Raw genomic sequence first — 23,695 nt, 5'->3', positions numbered from 1 at the left:
ATAGGAGCAGTATTATAGTAGTTATATTCTTGTACATAGGGGCAGTATTATAGTAGTTATATTCTTGTACATAGAGGGCAGTATTATAGTAGTTATATTCTTGTACATAGGAGCAGTATTATAGTAGTTATATTCTTGTACATAGGAGCAGTATTATAGTAGTTATATTCTTGTACATAGGAGCAGTATTATAGTAGTTATATTCTTGTACATAGGGGCAGTATTATAGTAGTTATATTCTTGTATATAGAGGGCAGTATTATAGTAGTTATATTCTTGTACATAGGAGCAGTATTATAGTAATTATATTCTTGTACATAGGGGCAGTATTATAGTAGTTATATTCTTGTACATAGGGGCAGTATTATAGTAGTTATATTCTTGTACATAGGAGCAGTATTATAGTAGTTATATTCTTGTACATAGGGAGTTGTATTATAGTAGTTATATTCTTGTACATAGTAACATAGTAACATAGTTAGTAAGGCCGAAAAAAGACATTTGTCCATCCAGTTCAGCCTATATTCCATCATAATAAATACCCAGATCTACGTCCTTCTACAGAACTTAATAATTGTATGATACAATATTGTTCTGCTCCAGGAAGACATCCAGGCCTCTCTTGAACCCCTCGACTGAGTTCGCCATCACCACCTCCTCAGGCAAGCAATTCCAAATTCTCACTGCCCTAACAGTAAAGAATCCTCTTCTATGTTGGTGGAAAAACCTTCTCTCCTCCAGACGCAAAGAATGCCCCCTTGTGCCCGTCACCTTCCTTGGTATAAACAGATCCTCAGCGAGATATTTGTATTGTCCCCTTATATACTTATACATGGTTATTAGATCGCCCCTCAGTCGTCTTTTTTCTAGACTAAATAATCCTAATTTCGCTAATCTATCTGGGTATTGTAGTTCTCCCATCCCCTTTATTAATTTTGTTGCCCTCCTTTGTACTCTCTCTAGTTCCATTATATCCTTCCTGAGCACCGGTGCCCAAAACTGGACACAGTACTCCATGTGCGGTCTAACTAGGGATTTGTACAGAGGCAGTATAATGCTCTCATCATGTGTATCCAGACCTCTTTTAATGCACCCCATGATCCTGTTTGCCTTGGCAGCTGCTGCCTGGCACTGGCTGCTCCAGGTAAGTTTATCATTAACTAGGATCCCCAAGTCCTTCTCCCTGTCAGATTTACCCAGTGGTTTCCCGTTCAGTGTGTAATGGTGATATTGATTCCCTCTTCCCATGTGTATAACCTTACATTTATCATTGTTAAACCTCATCTGCCACCTTTCAGCCCAAGTTTCCAACTTATCCAGATCCATCTGTAGCAGAATACTATCTTCTCTTGTATTAACTGCTTTACATAGTTTTGTATCATCTGCAAATATCGATATTTTACTGTGTAAACCTTCTACCAGATCATTAATGAATATGTTGAAGAGAACAGGTCCCAATACCGACCCCTGCGGTACCCCACTGGTCACAGCGACCCAGTTAGAGACTATACCATTTATAACCACCCTCTGCTTTCTATCACTAAGCCAGTTACTAACCCATTTACACACATTTTCCCCCAGACCAAGCATTCTCATTTTGTGTACCAACCTCTTGTGCGGCACGGTATCAAACGCTTTGGAAAAATCGAGATATACCACGTCCAATGACTCACCGTGGTCCAGCCTATAGCTTACCTCTTCATAAAAACTGATTAGATTGGTTTGACAGGAGCGATTTCTCATAAACCCATGCTGATATGGAGTTAAACAGTTATTCTCATTGAGATAATCCAGAATAACATCCCTCAGAAACCCTTCAAATATTTTACCAACAATAGAGGTTAGACTTACTGGCCTATAATTTCCAGGTTCACTTTTAGAGCCCTTTTTGAATATTGGCACCACATTTGCTATGCGCCAATCCTGCGGAACAGACCCTGTCGCTATAGAGTCACTAACATAGGGGCAGTATTATAGTAGTTATATTCTTGTACATAGGAGCAGTATTATAGTAATTATATTCTTGTACATAGGGGCAGTATTATAGTAGTTATATTCTTGTACATAGGAGCAGTATTATAGTAATTATATTCTTGTACATAGGGGCAGTATTATAGTAGTATATTGTTGGTGGCTGAGTCTCGTTTTCCTTGCAGCGCACAGTTCTATGTGTTTCTCAGTGACGGCTTCACCTTTATAGAATCACAACTTTTTCTGTTTCTTCGTTCATTCTTACACAGTTTCCAGACAGTGTGTGTATATATATATATATATACTAGCTGAAGAGCCCGGCGTTGCCTGGGCATAGTAAATATCTGTGGTTAGTTATAGCACCTCACTTCTCTTATTTTCCCATCACACCTCTCGTTTCCCCCCTCTTATTTTCCCCCTCATTCCCGCCTAACACTTGTCATTTCGACCTCACATCTGTCATTTTCCGATCACTCCACTATTTTCCCTCACTCCTCTCATTTTGCACTCACACCTTTTCATTTTCACCTCAGTATATACATGTTTGTCATCTCCCTTACATATAGTATACACCTGTATGTCATCTTCCCTGTATATAGTATATACCTGCTGTGTGTCATCTCCCCTGTATATAGTATATACCTGTATGTCATCTCCTCCTATATATAGTATATACCTGTATGTCATCTCCTGCTATATATAGTATATACCTGTATGTCATCTCCTCCTGTATATAGTATATACCTGTGTGTCATCTCCCCTGTATATAGTATATATCTGTGTGTCATCTCCTCCTGTATATAGTATATACCTGTATGTCATCTTCTATATATAGCATATACCTGTATGTCAACTCCTCCTGTATATAGTATATACCTGTAGGTAATCTGCTCCTGTATATAGTATATACCTGTGTGTCATCTCCTCCTGTATATAGTATATACCTGTGTGTCATCTCCTCCTGTATATAGTATATACCTGTATGTCATCTCCTCCTGTATATAGTATGTACCTGTATGTCATCTCCTCCTTTATATAGTATATACCTGTGTGTCATCTCTCCTGTATATAGTATATATCTGTGTGTCATCTCCCCTGTATATAGTATGTACCTGTATGTCATCTCCTCCTGTATATAGTATGTACCTGTATGTCATCTCTTCCTCTATATAGTATATACCTGTGTGTCATCTCCCCTGTATATAGTATATACCTGTATGTCATCTCCTCCTGTATATAGTATATACCTGTGTGTCATCTCTCCTGTATATAGTATATACCTGTGTGTCATCTCCTCCTGTATTAGACCTCGTTCACACGTTATTTGCTCAGTATTTTTACCTCAGTATTTGTAAGATAAATTGGCAGCCTGATAAATCCCCAGCCAACAGGAAGCCCTCCCCCTGGCAGTATATATTAGCTCACACATACACATAATAGACAGGTCATGTGACTGACAGCTGCCGTATTTCCTATATGGTACATTTGTTGCTCAGATTTTTATTTTTGAAGGCTAATACCAGACTTGTGTGTGTTTTAGGGCGAGTTTCGTTTGTCAAGTTGTGTGTGTTGAGTTGCGTGTGGCGACATGCATGTAGCGACTTTCGTGAGATGAGTTTTGTGTGGCGACATGCGTGTAGCAACTTTTTGTGTGTCGAGTTGCATGCGACAGGTTAGTGTAGCAAGTTGTGTGCAGCAAGTTTTGCGCATGGCGAGTTTTGTGCGTGGCGAGTTTTATGTGTGGTGCCTTTTGAGTATGTGCAAGTTTTGTGTGAGGCAACTTTTGCATGTGTTGCAAATTTTGTGCATGTGGCAATTTTTCCGCGTGTGCAAGTTTTGCGTGTGGGGAGTTTTCCATGAGGTGAGTTTTGCACTTGTGGCGAGTTTTGCGTGAGCCTAGTTTTGCATGTGGCGAGTTTTGCGCGTGGTGAGTTTTGAGCGGTGACTTTTGTGTTTTGACTTTTATGTGGCGAGGTTGGTGTATGTGTGGTGAAATGTGTGTTGAGGGTGATATGTGTTCAAGCACGTGGTAGTGTGTGGCGCATTTTGTGTGTGTTCATATCCCCGTGTGTGATGAGTATCCCATGTTGGGGCCCCACCTTAGTAACTGTACGGTATATACTCTTTGGCGCCATCGCTCTCATTCTTTAAGTCCCCCTTGTTCACATCTGGCAGCTGTCAATTTGCCTCCAACACTTTTCCTTTCACTTTTTTTCCCCATTATGTAGATAGGGGCAAAATTGTTTGGTGAATTGGAAAGCGCGGAGTTAAAATTTCGCCTCACAAAATAGCCTATGACGCTCTCGGGGTCCAGACGTGTGACTGTGCAAAATGTTGTGGCTGTAGCTGTGACGGTGCAGATGCCAATCCCGGACATACATACATACATACACACATACACATTCAGCTTTATATAGTATATATATATATATATATATAAATGTGGATAATCATAAGATTTGCGCAGCCGGTTGGTCTGAGATTAGAGGGTCCCGCACATTTCTCCTTCTTTGTCTTTAGCTGAGCCTTAGTCCCGTTATGTAGGATTGTCGGTTTTTCTTGTAGCAGCCAATCAGATATTTTCTCACATTCTATTATTTACAGTAAAAGAAATGAGAACTGCCGCTGCTTATGTTGGTTGTATAAATTTTACGTTTTAGGCTTTTATTTAAGTGTAATTTATTGGTGTTTTTCTTATTAATATTCATGACAAGAACCAGCAGCAAAATCTTGTGTTTTCGCTTGTTTTACACTCTAGGAGAGTCTCAATTTGCTTCCCCTGTGGGAGTTCAGCCATTGTTTTACTAATCTCTAAACCACAAATCTTTCTTAATATATTCAGATTGTCTCGTAATCTTCCTGATTGTCAAGAATGTGAAAGAATGTGGAGTGTCAACTACAACTACCAAGTAATCTGCTGCTCACTTATCTTTTGCGTCCACATTTATGTATGAACCACATAAACAGCGAAATCCCTGCATACATACATTACATTACTAATCCTGAGTTACATCCTGTATTATACTCCAGAGCTGCACTCACTATTCTGCTGGTGCAGTCACTGTGTACATACATTACATTACTAATCCTGAGTTACATCCTGTATTATACTCCAGAGCTGCACTCACTATTCTGCTGGTGCAGTCACTGTGTACATACATTACATTACTGATCCTGAGTTACGTCCTGTATTATACCCCAGAGCTGCACTCACTATTCTGCTGGTGCAGTCACTGTGTACATACATTACATTACTAATCCTGAGTTACATCCTGTATTATATCCCAGAGCTGCACTCACTATTCTGCTGGTGCAGTCACTGTGTACATCCATTACATTTCTGATCCTGAGTTACCTCCTGTATTATACCCCAGAGCTGCACTCACTATTCTGCTGGTGCAGTCACTGTGTACATACATTACATTACTGATCCTGAGTTACATCCTTTATTATACTCCAGAGCTGCACTCACTATTCTGCTGGTGCAGTCACTGTGTACATACATTACATTACTGATCCTGAGTTACATCCTGTATTATACTCCAGAGCTGCACTCACTATTCTGCTGGTGCAGTCACTGTGTACATACATTACATTACTGATCCTGAGTTACCTCCTGTATTATACTCCAGAGCTGCACTCACTATTCTGCTGGTGCAGTCACTGTGCACATACATTACATTACTGATCCTGAGTTACATCCTGTATTATACTCCAGAGCTGGACTCACTATTCTGCTGGTGCAGTCACTGTGTACATACATTACATTACTGATCCTGAGTTACATCCTGTATTATACTCCAGAGCTGCACTCACTATTCTGCTGGTGCAGTCACTGTGTACATACATTACATTACTGATCCTGAGTTACATCCTGTATTATACCCCAGAGCTGCACTCACTATTCTGCTGGTGCAGTCACTGTGTACATACATTACATTACTGATCCTGAGTTACATCCTGTATTATACTCCAGAGCTGCACTCACTATTCTGCTGGTGCAGTCACTGTGTACATACATTACATTACTGATCCTGAGTTACATCCTGTATTATACCCCAGAGCTGCACTCACTATTCTGCTGGTGCAGTCACTGTGTACACACATTACATTACTGATCCTGAGTTACATCCTGTATTATACTCCAGAGCTGCACTCACTATTCTGCTGGTGCAGTCACTATGTACATTTATTACATTACTGATCCTGAGTTACATCCTGTATTATACCCCAGAGCTGCACTCACTATTCTGCTGGTGCAGTCACTGTGTACATACATTACATTACTGATCCTGAATTTCATCCTGTATTATACCCCAGAGCTGCACTCACTATTCTGCTGGTGCAGTCACTGTGTACATACATTACTGATCCTGAGTTACATCCTGTATTATACTCCAGAGCTGCACTCACTATTCTGCTGGTGCAGTCACTGTGTACATACATTACATTACTGATCCTGAATTTCATCCTGTATTATACCCCAGAGCTGCACTCACTATTCTGCTGGTGCAGTCACTGTGTACATACATTACATTACTGATCCTGAGTTACAGCCTGCTTTATAATCCAGAGCTGCACTCACTATTCACCAGGCTTCAGAGCTGGCATCTCCTGGCACTCCTTCTGCTCTTTTAGGACTAATTTGCAGTTTCTGCAGCCAGTACAGGGCACGGTGGTCACATAATCTATGAATCCTCCCTTGTGTGTTTGCAGTTGCTGTCAGTCGTTGCTTCGCCTCTTTTCCTCTCTTTTTATTCTTTTGCATTTTTAGTACCAGCAGAGACTGAGGCCAGGAGGTGTCGGCCGTTATCACCGTCATCTGCTGTATGATAATATTCAGACTTCTCCCAGAAGATGCGGCAGCTGATGATTAGTCAGAGTGTGTGATGCTGGTGGTGTCAGGCAGAGAGGCTGATTTATCAGGCAGTGGAGAGAGGACCCTGATCGCTCCAGACTCTGTGCTGCTCTCTCCTTGGTGCCCTTTCTATTGTGCCCTCTATATCATGTCTTGTTTATGTCCACGCCGCCCTCTTCATGTCGTCTTTTCTATAGTCCTTTCCATGCTTCCCTCTGCATGCCGACCTCTCCCCTCTGCCCTCTCCATGCCGCCCTCTCTATGCCGCCCTCTTCATGTCGTCTTTTCTATAGTCCTTTCCATGCTTCCCTCTGCACGCCGCCCTCTCCCCACTGCCCTTTCTATGTGGCCCTCTCCCCACTGCCCTCTCCATGCCGCCCTCTCCATGCCGCCCTCTTCATGTCGTCTTTTCCATGCTGCCTTCTCCACACTGCCCTCTCCATGCCGCCCTCTTCATGTCATCTTTTCCATGCTGCCTTCTCCACACTGCCCTCTCCATGTCGCCCTTTTCATGTTGTCTTTTCCATAGTCCTTTCCATGTTTCCCTCTGCACACCGCCCTCTCCACACTGCCCTCTCCATGCCGCACTTTTCATGTTGTCTTTTCCATAGTCTTTTTCATGCTGCCCTCTATATGCTGCCCTTTTTCGTGTCGTCTTTTCCATACAGTCTGTGGTGAAATATGTGTATCTATATATCTATATGTGTGTAGGGACATATGTCTAGGGTTATATGTGTGACTAGTGATAATGTAACATCTGTCCTGAAGGCAAGTCACACCTAGGTGTTAATAGGTAGTTCCTTGGGACTAGTAGAATTGGGTCTCCCTATCTCCCCAGGAGGTCTAGCTAGGGCCAAGAAGAAGCAAACTTTTGGCACCTACTAGGTCTTGGAGGGGAGATGGTAATTGCGGCCTGAGGGTATCTATTCCTGAGAACCTTTTCACAAGAGAAAATAATATATTCATTGGGGGTGCGGCCGTGGCCTAATCAAACAGGCAGCAATTATGATATTAACCTGGGAGGCCGGTCTAGAAACCTGACCTCAGAGCAAAGTTATTAATTTAGGCTGCAGACAGAGAATTGTGTTCACATGATGGGGGCAGCCCGAGAAGCTGGTGTGATCCAATCTACATTCTTCCTTCCCTCAGGGAGTAGAAAGCAACTACCAGTTAGATAATTTCTGTAAGTTTTCTCCTGTTTATTTTGACACTGTTTTGCATAAGTTATATGTCTTTTTATTATCATATTTTTATACCTTTTTCTTATTTTAAGCATTGAACCTTTTGTTTTTAAAGTATAAAACTTTAACAAGTTGAACCTTGAATGTTCTAAAAGAATCCATAGCCTAAGGTGTGTGAGCCTTATGAGTGATCGACATATTTTTATTAGTATTATTATTAGTCCTGGACTCATCGCCCGTGTATTTGATGAGTGGTGGCAGTGTGTATGAGCGGGTGTGTTGCCTGGGTCGGTGTGTGATTTATGCTCCCATTACAGCATAGGACAGAGGTTGAATGCTGGACTGAGAGTGGGGAGATAGATTAACCCTTGCAGGCACAACCCCAAGTCACGTGGGAGAGTAGGCAAGTGACACCACGGAGAAGTGATCAGTGACAGTCCTTTCCATGCTGCCTTCTATATGCCGCCCTCCCCATGCACATACTCCACGCCTCCCACTGCATGCCGCCCACTCCACCCTCACTCTAAATGCCTTCCTCTAAATGGTGCCCTCTCCTTGCCACCATTTAAATGCCACCCTCTAAATGCCTCACTCCATGCTGCCCTCTTCATTCAGTCTTTTCCATACAGTCCTCTCAATGCCACCTGCTCCAGGCCTCCCACTGCATGCCGCCTACTCATCGCTGCCCTCTCCAAGCCACCCACTCCTTGCCGCCCACGCCACACCGCCTTTTCCACGCCGTCCATTGCACGCCGCCCTCCATGCTGCCCACTCCACGCTGCTCTCTCCACGCTGCTCTCTCCACGCTGCCCTCTCCACACCGCCCTCTCCACGCCGACCACTGAACGCCGCTTACTGCACGCCCCCCACTCCATGCTGCCCTCTCCACACCGCCCTCTCCACACCGCCCTTCCATGCCGCTCACTGCACGCTGCCCACTCCATGCCGCTCACTGCACGCCGCCCACTCCATGCTGCCCACTCCACGCCATTCTCTCTCCACGCCATTCTCTCTCCACGCTGCCCTCTCCACACGGCCCTCCCTCTGCATGCCACCCTCTCCGTGCCGCCTTCCCTCTTCGCTCCCAATGGGCACACAGCACTAGTTGAAGCTGTAGAAGCAATTGTCCATATCAGACACACGGGTAAACTCCCCGCCCTGTTGGCCCGTCTGCTACTGAAGACATTGCCCATTTCACCCCCTGAGTAGCCAGAAATGCCTATCATATCTTGTCCACTAGAAACCCCAAAGCACGGACGCCGTGATGCCTCATCGTGCAGCGCACATTATCCTGGCGGCGTTTTTCTCCGGTTCACTCTACGTCGGCCACTTTTTGTTCCGACGGAGTGGGGGAGGGGAGCTGACAACCTTTCTAAGCAGATTTCTGCTTCCTAAATCTGGTTGTCGCTCTTCCAGTTCCTGAGAGGTACTGACCCACCAGCCCTTGTTATGAAGACTACAACTCCCAACATGTCCACCACTGACCATCTGCGGCATTCATTGCTCAGTCAGTAATGCTTTCTTATTCTCCACTAGGCCTGAACCAGGAGCCAAGATGCCCGGGCTGATGAACCGATTCACGGGCGCCCCCTTACCCCTGACGTCGGCCGAGATAAGCGCCTGCGTCAGCGGCTACGCCCTGGGGATGACGGCCTCGCTCACCTACAGCAACCCCGAGGCTCAGCCCGTAGAAGGTAACTAACGAGTCTGATGTCTGCGTTACCTGCAAGCGATGGAGCCCAGAGCGGAAATCAGAATGCAGCCCTGGGCAATAAGCAAAGTGGCTCTCTATAGTGTTGTATTTCTACTCATTCTGATGTCTCCATACCGCCACATGGTGCTCAGATAATACCGCCATATACAGGCCACATGGTAGCACCTGCCCAATAATATACAGTATCTCCGTAATACTGCCTTACAGTGCCCACGTTATAATGCCGCATAGTCCCCATATAATACCGTCCTGCACCATTCTAGAATACAAGTATCCAACAACCACTGACCTACGTAAAGGCACGGGTCACGCCGAGCACAGCACTCCTACAGGTGGGAGGTGGTATCACGGCGTGGGCCTGGCCGGTCTCTTGTATCACCGTGTCGGCAGTGACTGTCCCCCGTCTCCCTCGCAGCGCTCTTCGTATTTCCTCTCAATGAGCACACGGTGGTCGTCGGCTTCGAGGCCGTTATCTGCAGGAGAATCGTCACCGTCCAGATCAAGGACAAAGGCAAAATGGACGAATCCTACTACGATTACTGCAGCTTGTCCAGCGGGAGACTGCCCGACGGGAACGGTGAGAGCGGCATTACAGTACCGCCAGAGCGTGCATCTCATCCCGTGTGCCGTGTCAGCGTGATCACTGCAGACAAGGGCCGTGTATCTAATCCTGTCCTGTGTGATACTGTCTGCTGAGCCGTGTATCTAATCCTGTCCTGTGTGATAATGTCTGCTGAGCCGTGTATCTAATCCTCTCCTGTGTGATACTGACTGCTGAGCCGTGTATCTAATCCTCTCCTGTGTGATACTGTCTGCTGAGCCGTGTATCTAACCCTCTCCTGTGTGATACTGTCTGCTGAGCCGTGTATCTAATCCCATCCTATGAAGAGGGGTCACGAGGGGCCGCCACCCTGTTCTGCTCCCAGGATTGAGATGTGGTGGGACCTGCTCACTTCCGCTCTGCCCCCTCCTTACATTTCTGCCTCTACCTTCTTGGTGATCACTGCATAATCGGCTGTTACCACGGAGATCTCACCTTGTAACATGAACATATTTAACCCCTCGATGTCTATTTTTGGCCTTTTTCCATTGATTCTGGGGGCCATGGATACATTTACAGCTCACTGGAGACCAGACAGGAGGGCGCAGTACCCAACTGTAACCAGCAGGTGTCACCAGGGACTGATGTATGCAAAGGGCCATAGCAGAGCGGCAGGGAGGAGGCTGATACCAGAGAGCAGCAGAATACCCCGTCTGTTCATCTACTGCACCTTAGTGACTGCTCTCTGGTATCACCCCGGGGCGACGTGTGACCCCGTTATCTGCAGCTTGTGATGCCGCCTTTTCCAGGTCATTAGACTGAGGTGTTGGATTCCTGTTAAGCGAGTGACACAGAGGGAAATGGTGCACACTGCTGGGATGCGGGGAGCTGGGATGCGGGGAGCTGGGATGCGGGGAGCTGGAATGCGGAGAGCTGGTATGCGGGGAGCTGGTATGCGGAGAGCTGGGATGCGGGGAGCTGGGATGCGGGGAGCTGGGATGCGGAGAGCTGGGATGCGGAGAGCTGGGATGCGGGGAGCTGGGATGCGGAGAGCTGGGATGCGGGGAGCTGGGATGCGGGGAGCTGGGATGCGGAGAGCTGGGATGGGGAGAGCTGGGATGGGGAGAGCTGGGATGCGGAGAGCTGGGATGGGGAGAGCTGGGATGCGGAGAGCTGGGATGGGGAGAGCTGGCTCAGCAGACAGTATCACACGATGGGATTAGATACACGGCTCAGCAGACAGTATCACACAGGAGCGGATTAGATACACGGCTCAGCAGACAGTATCACACAGGAGAGGATTAGATACACGGCTCAGCAGACAGTATCACACAGGATAGGATTAGATACATGACTCAGCGGTCAGTATCACACAGGATAGGATTAGATACACGGCTCAGCAGTCAGTATCACACAGGATAGGATTAGATACACGGCTCAGCAGTCAGTATCACACAGTATAGGATTAGATACACGGCTCAGCAGACAGTATCACACAGGAGCGGATTAGATTTTGCTTTCTGTAGAGTACCGCAGGTTGCTGATCCCTGGCTTAGATACATTCTCTTAGTCTAAGTTCACATTTGCGTTGTGCGCCGCAGCGTCGTCGCCGCAACGCACAACGCAAACAAAAACACAGCAAAACGCATGCACATGCGGCCCCATGCGGCGCCAATGTTAAAGATAGGGCCGCACGACGCATGCGTTTTTTAAAAGGTCGGCGCCGCACAAAAAATCCAACATGTTGCGTTTGCCGTGCCCAGACAGGTGCGCCCTAACGCCGCATGCGGCGTAAAACGCAACACAACGCATGCACATGCGGCCCCATGCGGCGCCAATGTTAAAGATAGGGCCGCACGACGCATGCGTTTTGTTGCGGCGGCGACGCTGCGGCGCAAACCGCAAATGTGAACGTACCCTTAGCTGTAGGGGGAGCCGCTATCGTTGCTTTCTATAGTGTCGGTCTCGGATACCGCACCGCGCACTTCTGCAGTTCTCACCATGTTACCGGTCACATTCTTTCCCCGGACTCTGATGTCTCGGACCGTCCCCGGCATTCATTGTCCTTTCCTTGTGTCTGAGCTGCAGGGAGGATTCTTCTGGACGAAGATTTGGAGAGAATCATCTTCGTGGCCAACCTCGGGGCAGTGCCGGCCCAGGAGAGCGTGTCCGTGCTGATCAGCACCTCGTCTGAGCTCCCAACGCTCTCCAGCGGGGCCGTCCGTGTCCTCGTACCACCAGTTTGTGTCCCCCGAGTGTCTCACACCTCCACGGACAGCGCCATAGCCGCGGTGACTCCCCTGAGACTGTAAGAACTGTAGAACAATGTATTTAAGGAACTGTAGCGCTGCCTGCGCAGATGGAGCAAAAAGAGACTTGGGTAGAGACGGGGCCACGGGTAGAGAGAGATGGGGCCGCGGGTAGAGAGAGACGGGGCCGCGGGTAGAGAGAGACGGGGCCGCGGGTAGAGAGAGACGGGGCCGGGGGTAGAGAGAGACGGGGCCGCGGGTACAGATGGAGCTGCGGGTACAGATGGAGCTGCGGGTACAGATAGACGGGGCCGTGGGTACAGATGGAGCTGCGGGTACAGATGGAGCTGCCGGTACAGATAGACGGGGCCGCGGGTACAGATGGAGCTGCGGGTACAGATGGAGCTGCCGGTACAGATAGACGGGGCTGCGGGTAGAGAGAGACGGGGCCGCGGGTAGAGAGAGACGGGGCCGCGGGTAGAGGGAGACGGGGCCGGGGGTAGAGAGAGACGGGGCCGCGGGTACAGATGGAGCTGCGGGTACAGATGGAGCTGCCGGTACAGATAGACGGGGCCGCGGGTACAGATGGAGCTGCGGGTACAGATGGAGCTGCCGGTACAGATAGACGGGGCTGCGGGTACAGATAGACGGGGCCGCGGGTACAGATGGAGCTGCCGGTACAGATAGACGGGGCTGCGGGTAGAGAGAGACGGTGCCGTTGGTAGAGAGAGACTGGGCCGTTGGTAGAGAGAGACGGGGCTGCGGGTACAGATGCAGCTGCCGGTACAGATGGAGCTGCCGGTACAGATAGACGGGGCTGCGGGACTTTTCGGATCTCGGCTCCGCTCCACTTACCGTCACTTGTGATGTGTGGTCCTAGGAGAGAGGCCGGATTGTGCAGCGGCACCAAGAAGCTCTGCCTGGCGACCTTACTAGAAACAGAGGCGGTGAACGCGGCCGAGTACGAGCTGACCTTCCACCTGGAGATCCGAGCCCCCTACTTGTTAGCAGGTAAGTGACCCACACCAATACCCCCGACCCTTCCCACTACGTCTTAGGTAAAGACACTTTATGCAGCTTATCCTGTGAACTGAGCGACAAGTGACGGCAGACGACCAGGTGCACAGCTGGGGGGGCCCGTACCCCTGTACTGGAGACCAGGGAGGGCGCCTGCAAGCCTAAGGTAGGGATAGGCTGAGCCACAGGTCAATGCAGAGGGAAAGTCCACACACATGTAATAGGTCAATGATGCAACTTTCCAAATATTCCTGATTTGTGTTTGCAGCTTCAGCGCAGACCTACTCATCTCCATGGTAACAGACTACAAACAAACCTTGTGTAGTCTGATCCTGCTGTCCTCATCTTGCAAGATAAGACTCCATAGGGTTAGTTTGTAGTCTGTAGCCATGGTGATGCATAGATCTGCATAAGAGGTGTATAGGAGATTAATGAGTGAATCAAAGGAGAAGGTAAGCCACGAGTCAGAATTAATGGAGATAAGGAGATTACAGAGACCTCACATCTGTGTTTCAGGTGTGGAGAGTCCCACTCATGAGATCCGAGCGGACGCCGACCCCTCAGCTCCTTCTGCCAAGAGCATCATGATCACGCTGGCCAACAAGCACACGTATGACCGTCCCGTGGAAATCCTCATCCACCCCAGCGGTAAGGACCTTCTGTCTGCTAAATTCAGGGACTAAAGAACCTAGAGGGTGTGAGGAAGCGGGAATAAAGGGACCTCCCCAGCTATGAGCAAGCGGGAATAAAGGGACCTCCCTACCCATGAGCAAGCGGGAATAAAGGGACCTCCCTGGCCATGAGGAAGCGGGAATAAAGGGACCTCCTCAGCTATGAGCAAGCGGGAATAAAGGGACCTCCCCAGCCATGAGGAAGCGTGAATAAAGGGACCTCCCCAGCCATGAGCAAGCGGGAATAAAGGGACCTCCCCAGCCATGAGGAAGCGGGAATAAAGGGACCTCCCCAGCCATGAGGAAGCGTGAATAAAGGGACCTCCCCAGCCATGAGCAAGCGGGAATAAAGGGTCCTCCCCAGCCATAAGGAAGCGGGAATAAAGGGACCTCCCCAGCCATGAGCAAGCGGGAATAAAGGGACCTCCCCAGCCATGAGCAACCGGGAATAAAGGGACCTCCCCAGCCATGAGGAAGCGGGAATAAAGGGACCTCCCCAGCTATGAGCAAGCGGGAATAAAGGGACCTCCCCAGCCATGAGCAAGCGGGAATAAAGGGACCTCCCCAGCCATAAGGAAGCGGGAATAAAGGGACCTCCCCAGCCATGAGGAAGCGTGAATAAAGGGACCTCCCCAGCCATGAGCAAGCGGGAATAAAGGGTCCTCCCCAGCCATAAGGAAGCGGGAATAAAGGGACCTCCCCAGCCATGAGCAAGCGGGAATAAAGGGACCTCCCCAGCCATGAGCAACCGGGAATAAAGGGACCTCCCCAGCCATGAGGAAGCGGGAATAAAGGGACCTCCCCAGCTATGAGCAAGCGGGAATAAAGGGACCTCCCCAGCCATGAGCAAGCGGGAATAAAGGGACCTCCCCAGCCATAAGGAAGCGGGAATAAAGGGACCTCCCCAGCCATGAGCAAGCGGGAATAAAGGGACCTCCCCAGCCATGAGGAAGCGGGAATAAAGGGACCTCCCCAGCCATGAGGAAGCGTGAATAAAGGGACCTCCCCAGCCATGAGCAAGCGGGAATAAAGGGACCTCCCCAGCCATGAGCAAGCGGGAATAAAGGGACCTCCCCAGCCATGAGGAAGCGGGAATAAAGGGACCTCCCCAGCCATGAGGAAGCGTGAATAAAGGGACCTCCCCAGCCATGAGCAAGCGTGAATAAAGGGACCTCCCCAGCCATGAGCAAGTGGGAATAAAGGGACCTCCCCAGCCATGAGCAAGTGGGAATAAAGGGACCTCCCCAGCCATGAAGAAGCGGGAATAAAGGGACCTCTCCAGCTATGAGGAAGCAGGAATGAAGGGACCTCCCCAGCCAAGAGCAAGCGGGAATAATGGGACCTCCCCAGCCATGAAGAAGCGGGAATAAAGGGACCTCTCCAGCTATGAGGAAGCAGGAATGAAGGGACCTCCCCAGCCAAGAGCAAGCGGGAATAATGGGACCTCCCCAGCCATGAGCAAGCGGGAATAAAGGGACCTCCCCAGCCATGAAGAAGCAGGAATAAAGGGGCCTCCCCAGCCATGAGCAAGCGGGAATAAAGGGACCTCCCCAGCCATGAGCAAGCAGGAATAAAGGGACCTCCCCTAGCCATGAGCAAGCAGGAATAAAGGGACCTCCCCAGCCATGAGGAAGCGGGAATAAAGGGACCTCCCCAGCCATGAGGAAGCGGGAATAAAGGGACCTCCCCCACAATGAGCAAGCGGGAATAAAGGGACCTCCCTACCCATGAGCAAGCGGGAATAAAGGGACCTCCCCCACAATGACCAAGCAGGAATGAAGGGACCTCCCAGAAATGAAGAAGTGTGAGAAACATGGAGCAGATGGTTCATTAGATCTTCAGACTCAGTCATGACATGAGATTTATGTTTGATTAACCACATTTTCAGCCGCCAGATTGTTATGTCTCCCATATTATCAGCAGGGAAGTTATAAGACAAAATCTCGTAACATTGTATCAGTGGAGGTAGGACGAGTCTATACATTTATGGGGATTAAACCAAACATCATCTTCTTCCTCAGAGCCCCATCTCCCGCACATCCTCATGGAGGACGGCGACATGACCCCGTACGAATATGAACAGTTCATAAGAGGAAAGAGCGACTTTATACGAGGAACAAAAAAAGACCCCAGCCCTGAAAAAAAGGTGAGAGGGTCAATGTGAGGTCCAAGACAACCATACGAGATCCCTGACACACTATACGAGGTCCAAGGCCAACCCTACGAGGTCCCAGACCCACCATACTGGGTCCCAGACCCACCATAGAAGGTCCCTGATCCACCAAACAAGGTCCCAGACCCACTGTATGAGGTCTCAGACCCACCATGGGATGGTTGAAGCCAGGACTGACTTTGCAAATACTTTGCTCAGTTGTATTATGTCTTATGCTCAAGTCACATCTAAAGCTGCATTTAAACCTCACTTGGATACAGTGGTTTTTGTGCTCCATGAGTGCCTTTGATCAGGGGTGTCAAACTGCATTCCTCGAAGGCTGCAAACAGGTCATGTTTTCAGGATTTCCTTGTACTGCACAGGTGATAATTTAATCACCTACACACATAATGATTGCAGCACCTTGTGCAAAGCTAAGGAAATCTTGAAAACACGCATGGTTTGCGGCCCTCGAGGAATGCAGTTTGACACCCCTGCCTTTGATGCAGCTCTGGATGTAACTGGAGCAGGAAAAATATCACAGAGCATCTGCAAAGCTACTGATCACATGTGGATTTCACTGCAAGTTTCTCTGCAATTATAATTTTAAAAAATTCAATTGTGCGTGGTATCAGGACCTCTGCTTGCTTTCACTGAACAGGTGTGTTCTTGTTTACATTGTAAAAGGCTAAAAACCAGATCCAGCTTGCGCAGCTGCAGCTGTTACAATGTGTCAGTGCATGGGACAGCTGTAGATTCCGCTGTGGTTCGCTCACTTTCCAGCTGTTGCACAACTACAAATCCCTGCATGCCCTGAAAGCCTTAGGCACTCACTGACAGCAAGCAGAGGGGTCTGGGCCTCTGTAATGATCCGGGCCGTGTACGGAGGGGTCTGGGCCTCTGTAATGATCGGGGCCGTGTGCGGAGGGGTCTGGATCTCTGTAATGATCGGGGCCGTGTGCGGAGGGGTCTGGGTCTCTGTAATGATCGGGGCCGTGTGCGGAGGGGTCTGGGCCTCTGTAATGATCGGGGCCGTGTGCGGAGGGGTCTGGATCTCTGTAATGATCGGGGCCGTGTACGGGAGGGGTCTGGGTCTCTGTAATGATCGGGGCCGTGTGCGGAGGGGTCTGGGCCTCTGTAATGATCCGGGCCGTGTACGGAGGGGTCTGGATCTCTGTAATGATCGGGGCCGTGTGCGGAGGGGTCTGGATCTCTGTAATGATCGGGGCCGTGTACGGAGGGGTCTGGGTCTCTGTAATGATCGGGGCCGTGTGCGGAGGGGTCTGGGCCTCTGTAATGATCGGGGCCGTGTGCGGAGGGGTCTGGGTCTCTGTAATGATCGGGGCCGTGTGCGGAGGGGTCTGGGCCTCTGTAATGATCGGGGCCGTGTGCGGAGGGGTCTGGATCTCTGTAATGATCGGGGCCGTGTACGGGAGGGGTCTGGGTCTCTGTAATGATCGGGGCCGTGTGCGGAGGGGTCTGGGCCTCTGTAATGATCCGGGCCGTGTACGGAGGGGTCTGGGCCTCTGTAATGATCGGGGCCGTGTGCGGAGGGGTCTGGGCCTCTGTAATGATCGGGGCCGTGTGCGGAGGGGTCTGGGCCTCTGTAATGATCGGGGCCGTGTGCGGAGGGGTCTGGGCCTCTGTAATGATCCGGGCCGTGTACGGAGGGGTCTGGGCCTCTGTAATGATCCGGGCCGTGTACGGAGGGGTCTGGGCCTCTGTAATGATCGGGGCCGTGTGCGGAGGGGTCTGGGCCTCTGTAATGATCGGGGCCGTGTACGGAGGGGTCTGGGCCTCTGTAATGATCGGGGCCGTGTGCGGAGGGGTCTGGATCTCTGTAATGATCGGGGCCGTGTGCGGAGGGGTCTGGGCCTATGTAATGATCGGGGCCGTGTGCGGAGGGGTCTGGATCTCTGTAATGATCGGGGCCGTGTGCGGAGGGGTCTGGATCTCTGTAATGATCGGGGCCGTGTGCGGAGGGGTCTGGGTCTCTGTAATGATCGGGGCCGTGTGCGGAGGGGTCTGGGCCTCTGTAATGATCGGGGCCGTGTGCGGAGGGGTCTGGGCCTCTGTAATGATCGGGGCCGTGTACGGAGGGGTCTGGGCCTCTGTAATGATCGGGGCCGTGTACGGAGGGGTCTGGGCCTCTGTAATGATCGGGGCCGTGTACGGAGGGGTCTGGGCCTCTGTAATGATCGGGGCCGTGTGCGGAGGGGTCTGGGTCTCTGTAATGATCGGGGCCGTGTGCGGAGGGGTCTGGGCCTCTGTAATGATCGGGGCCGTGTGCGGAGGGGTCTGGGCCTCTGTAATGATCGGGGCCGTGTACGGAGGGGTCTGGGTCTCTGTAATGATCGGGGCCGTGTACGGAGGGGTCTGGGCCTCTGTAATGATCGGGGCCGTGTACGGAGGGGTCTGGGCCTCTGTAATGATCGGGGCCGTGTACGGAGGGGTCTGGGCCTCTGTAATGATCGGGGCCGTGTACGGAGGGGTCTGGGTCTCTGTAATGATCGGGGCCGTGTGTGGAGGGGTCTGGGCCTCTGTAATGATCGGGGCCGTGTGCGGAGGGGTCTGGGCCTCTGTAATGATCGGGGCCGTGTGCGGAGGGGTCTGGATCTCTGTAATGATCGGGGCCGTGTGCGGAGGGGTCTGGGTCTCTGTAATGATCCGGGCCGTGTACGGAGGGGTCTGGGTCTCTGTAATGATCGGGGCCGTGTGCGGAGGGGTCTGGGTCTCTGTAATGATCGGGGCCGTGTGCGGAGGGGTCTGGATCTCTGTAATGATCGGGGCGGTGTGCGGAGGGGTCTGGGCCTCTGTAATGATCCGGGCCGTGTGCGGAGGGGTCTGGGTCTCTGTAATGATCGGGGCCGTGTGCGGAGGGGTCTGGGTCTCTGTAATGATCGGGGCCGTGTGCGGAGGGGTCTGGGCCTCTGTAATGATCGGGGCCGTGTGCGGAGGGGTCTGGGTCTCTGTAATGATCGGGGCCGTGTGCGGAGGGGTCTGGGCCTCTGTAATGATCGGGGCCGTGTGCGGAGGGGTCTGGGCCTCTGTAATGATCGGGGCCGTGTACGGAGGGGTCTGGGCCTCTGTAATGATCGGGGCCGTGTGTGGAGGGGTCTGGGCCTCTGTAATGATCGGGGCCGTGTGCGGAGGGGTCTGGGCCTCTGTAATGATCGGGGCCGTGTGCGGAGGGGTCTGGGTCTCTGTAATGATCGGGGCCGTGTGCGGAGGGGTCTGGGTCTCTGTAATGATCGGGGCCGTGTGCGGAGGGTCTGGGTCTCTGTAATGATCGGGGCCGTGTGCGGAGGGGTCTGGGCCTCTGTAATGATCCGGGCCGTGTGCGGAGGGGTCTGGGCCTCTGTAATGATCGGGGCCGTGTGCGGAGGGGTCTGGGTCTCTGTAATGATCGGGGCCGTGTACGGAGGGGTCTGGGCCTCTGTAATGATCGGGGCCGTGTACGGAGGGGTCTGGGCCTCTGTAATGATCGGGGCCGTGTGCGGAGGGGTCTGGGCCTCTGTAATGATCGGGGCCGTGTGCGGAGGGGTCTGGGCCTCTGTAATGATCGGGGCCGTGTGCGGAGGGGTCTGGGTCTCTGTAATGATCGGGGCCGTGTGCGGAGGGGTCTGGGCCTCTGTAATGATCGGGGCCGTGTGCGGAGGGGTCTGGGCCTCTGTAATGATCGGGGCCGTGTGCGGAGGGGTCTGGGTCTCTGTAATGATCGGGGCCGTGTGCGGAGGGGTCTGGGTCTCTGTAATGATCGGGGCCGTGTGCGGAGGGGTCTGGGTCTCTGTAATGATCGGGGCCGTGTACGGAGGGGTCTGGGTCTCTGTAATGATCGGGGCCGTGTGCGGAGGGGTCTGGGCCTCTGTAATGATCCGGGCCGTGTACGGAGGGGTCTGGGTCTCTGTAATGATCGGGGCCGTGTGCGGAGGGGTCTGGGTCTCTGTAATGATCGGGGCCGTGTACGGAGGGGTCTGGGCCTCTGTAATGATCGGGGCCGTGTGCGGAGGGGTCTGGATCTCTGTAATGATCGGGGCCGTGTGCGGAGGGGTCTGGGCCTCTGTAATGATCGGGGCCGTGTACGGAGGGGTCTGGGTCTCTGTAATGATCGGGGCCGTGTGCGGAGGGGTCTGGGCCTCTGTAATGATCGGGGCCGTGTACGGAGGGGTCTGGATCTCTGTAATGATCGGGGCCGTGTGCGGAGGGGTCTGGGTCTCTGTAATGATCGGGGCCGTGTGCGGAGGGGTCTGGGTCTCTGTAATGATCGGGGCCGTGTGCGGAGGGGTCTGGGTCTCTGTAATGATCGGGGCCGTGTACGGAGGGGTCTGGGCGGGAATCGGCGTCAGTGATGATAGGAAGAGTCTGCAGCAGAGACTCGGTAATTAGTCGCCTCTCGGGGGGGTAATTACTTTTCTCGCCTCTCAAACACATTTTCCTCCTTATTAATAGACGGAAATAATCCGCAAGCGGCTCATTAAGGACATTTGTCATAACCCAGTGGTGATGCTGAACTTCTGCCCGGACCTGCAGAAGAGTCCGACCGATCTGAGCAAGAGCCAAGGAGAATTCATCTTCCTGATTGACCGCAGCGGAAGCATGAGCGGAGTGAACGTCACCCGAGTCCGGGTAATGCAGGAGCGGCGCGCACCCGGGAGTGGGGTCATAACCAGCCCGTGTACCATGTGTGAGAGGATGTCAGTCACGCCCCATCACTGCTGACCACCAGCCCGTGTACCATGTGTGAGAGGTTGTCAGTCATGCCCCGTCACTGCTGACCACCAGCCCGTGTACCATGTGTGAGGGGTTGTCAGTCATGCCCCGTCACTGCTGACCACCAGCCCGTGTACCATGTGTGAGAGGTTGTCAGTCACGGCCCGTCACTGCTGACCACCAGCCCGTGTACCATGTGTGAGAGGTTGTCAGTCACGGCCCGTCACTGCTGACCACCAGCCCGTGTACCATGTGTGAGGGGTTGTCAGTCATGCCCCGTCACTGCTGACCACCAGCCCGTGTACCATGTGTGAGAGGTTGTCAGTCACGCCCCGTCACTGCTGACCACCAGCCCGTGTACCATGTGTGAGAGGTTGTCAGTCACGGCCCGTCACTGCTGACCACCAGCCCGTGTACCATGTGTGAGAGGTTGTCAGTCACGCCCCGTCACTGCTGACCACCAGCCCGTGTACCATGTGTGAGAGGTTGTCAGTCACGGCCCGTCACTGCTGACCACCAGCCCGTGTACCATGTGTGAGGGGTTGTCAGTCACGCCCCGTCACTGCTGACCACCAGCCCGTGTACCATGTGTGAGAGGTTGTCAGTCACGCCCCGTCACTGCTGACCACCAGCCCGTGTACCATGTGTGAGAGGTTGTCAGTCACGCCCCGTCACTGCTGACCACCAGCCCGTGTACCATGTGTGAGAGGTTGTCAGTCACGCCCCGTCACTGCTGACCACCAGCCCGTGTACCATGTGTGAGAGGTTGTCAGTCACGGCCCGTCACTGCTGACCACCAGCCCGTGTACCATGTGTGAGAGGTTGTCAGTCACGCCCCGTCACTGCTGACCACCAGCCCGTGTACCATGTGTGAGAGGTTGTCAGTCACGGCCCGTCACTGCTGACCACCAGCCCGTGTACCATGTGTGAAGGGTTGTCAGTCACGCCCCGTCACTGCTGACCACCAGCCCGTGTACCATGTGTGAGGGGTTGTCAGTCACGCCCCATCACTGCTGACCACCAGCCCGTGTACCATGTGTGAGGGGTTGTCAGTCACGCCCCGTCACTGCTGACCACCAGCCCGTGTACCATGTGTGAGGGGTTGTCAGTCACGCCCCGTCACTGCTGACCACTAGCCCGTGTACCATGTGTGAGGGGTTGTCAGTCACGCCCCGTCACTGCTGACCACCAGCCCGTGTACCATGTGTGAGGGGTTGTCAGTCACGCCCCGTCACTGCTGACCACCAGCCCGTGTACCATGTGTGAGGGGTTGTCAGTCACGCCCCGTCACTGCTGACCACCAGCCCGTGTACCATGTGTGAGAGGATGTCAGTCACGCCCCGTCACTGCTGACCACCAGCCCGTGTACCATGTGTGAGGGGTTGTCAGTCACGCCCCGTCACTGCTGACCACCAGCCCGTGTACCATGTGTGAGGGGTTGTCAGTCACGCCCCGTCACTGCTGACCACCAGCCCGTGTACCATGTGTGAGAGGTTGCCAGCCCTGCCACCTGGAGATGACGAGGAGCAGGGGGGACAGGAGAGGGATGAGACAGATGCAAAACAGATAACGATACATTGTGACGACCCTGCTACTCAGTACAGCCGCTGATCAGTTGATTCATGGGAGACAGAAGTAATGAGCAGATAACAGACCGATATGACAGAAGCTGTCCCCCTGCCAACCCCCAGCCCGCACCCCTCATCCTCAGTGCCATCCCTCAGCCCGCACCCCTCATCCTGGGCGCCAATCCCCAGCATGCTACTCTCATCCCTCTACACTCAACTCACACCCCTCATTCTCCGCACCAACCCTCAGTTCGCACCCCTCAGTGCTGACTCCCCCTTGCACCGCTCATCCCCCCCTCAGACTCCCAACCTACACTCCTCATACTCTGTGCGACTGCTAGGCCGCACCTCTCATCCTCAGTGCCGACCCCCAGCCTGCACCCCTCATACCCCAACAGACTCCCATCCCCTCGGAGGTTCCCAGCCCGCACCACTCATCCTCTGTGCTGACCCGCACCCTTCATCCTCATTTCTGACCCCCAGCCTGCACTCCTCATCCTCAGTGCCGACCCCCAGCCTGCACCCCTCATACCCCAACAGACTCCCATCCCCTCGGAGGTTCCCAGCCCGCACCACTCATCCTCTGTGCTGACCCGCACCCTTCATCCTCATTTCTGACCCCCAGCCTGCACTCCTCATCCTCAGTGCCGACCCCCAGCCTGCACCCCTCATGCCCCAACAGACTCCCATCCCCTTGGAGGTTCCCAGCCCGCACCCCTCATCCTCTGTGCTGACCCGCACCCTTCATCCTCATTTCTGACCCCCAGCCTGCACCCCTCATCCTCAGTGCCGACCCCCAGCCTGCACCCCTCATGCCCCAACAGACTCCCATCCCCTTGGAGGTTCCCAGCCCGCACCCCTCATCCTCTGTGCTGACCCGCACCCTTCATCCTCATTTCTGACCCCCAGCCTGCACCCCTCATCCTCAGGACCAACCTCCAGCTTGTACCCCTCATACCCTCACAGACTCCCATCCCACACTCCCCATCCACTTGCAGGCCCCCAGCTTGCACCCTTTATACCTCTACAGACTCCCATCCCGCATTCCCCATCCCCTCGCAGG

The 23,695-nt window shown here is 52.3% G+C and overlaps 1 protein-coding gene across 3 annotated transcripts in view; it reads left to right on the top strand.

Moving 5' to 3' along the window:
• The window catches only part of VWA5B1 (von Willebrand factor A domain containing 5B1), an 84,125-nt gene that overhangs the window by 26,109 nt on the left and 34,321 nt on the right, over positions 1 to 23,695 (top strand). For 2 of the 3 annotated variants that reach the window (XM_069742138.1, XM_069742141.1), the window contains exons 2-8: positions 9,547 to 9,704; positions 10,140 to 10,301; positions 12,354 to 12,573; positions 13,395 to 13,525; positions 14,048 to 14,179; positions 16,224 to 16,348; positions 20,804 to 20,980. In XM_069742138.1, coding sequence (XP_069598239.1) covers positions 9,566 to 9,704; positions 10,140 to 10,301; positions 12,354 to 12,573; positions 13,395 to 13,525; positions 14,048 to 14,179; positions 16,224 to 16,348; positions 20,804 to 20,980 — 1,086 coding nt within the window. In that variant the 5' untranslated portion in view covers positions 9,547 to 9,565. Of the gene's footprint in view, positions 1 to 7,882; positions 8,013 to 9,546; positions 9,705 to 10,139; positions 10,302 to 12,353; positions 12,574 to 13,394; positions 13,526 to 14,047; positions 14,180 to 16,223; positions 16,349 to 20,803; positions 20,981 to 23,695 lie in introns of those variants that run through there. The other variant, XM_069742140.1, reaches the window with a different exon arrangement.

The sequence above is a fragment of the Ranitomeya imitator genome, chromosome 10 (assembly GCF_032444005.1).
Source record: "Ranitomeya imitator isolate aRanImi1 chromosome 10, aRanImi1.pri, whole genome shotgun sequence".
In the NCBI taxonomy this organism is placed as follows: Eukaryota; Metazoa; Chordata; class Amphibia; order Anura; family Dendrobatidae; genus Ranitomeya; species Ranitomeya imitator.
Note: the sequence above shows the minus strand (reverse complement) of the source record. Positions and strands in the feature narration are given on the sequence as shown.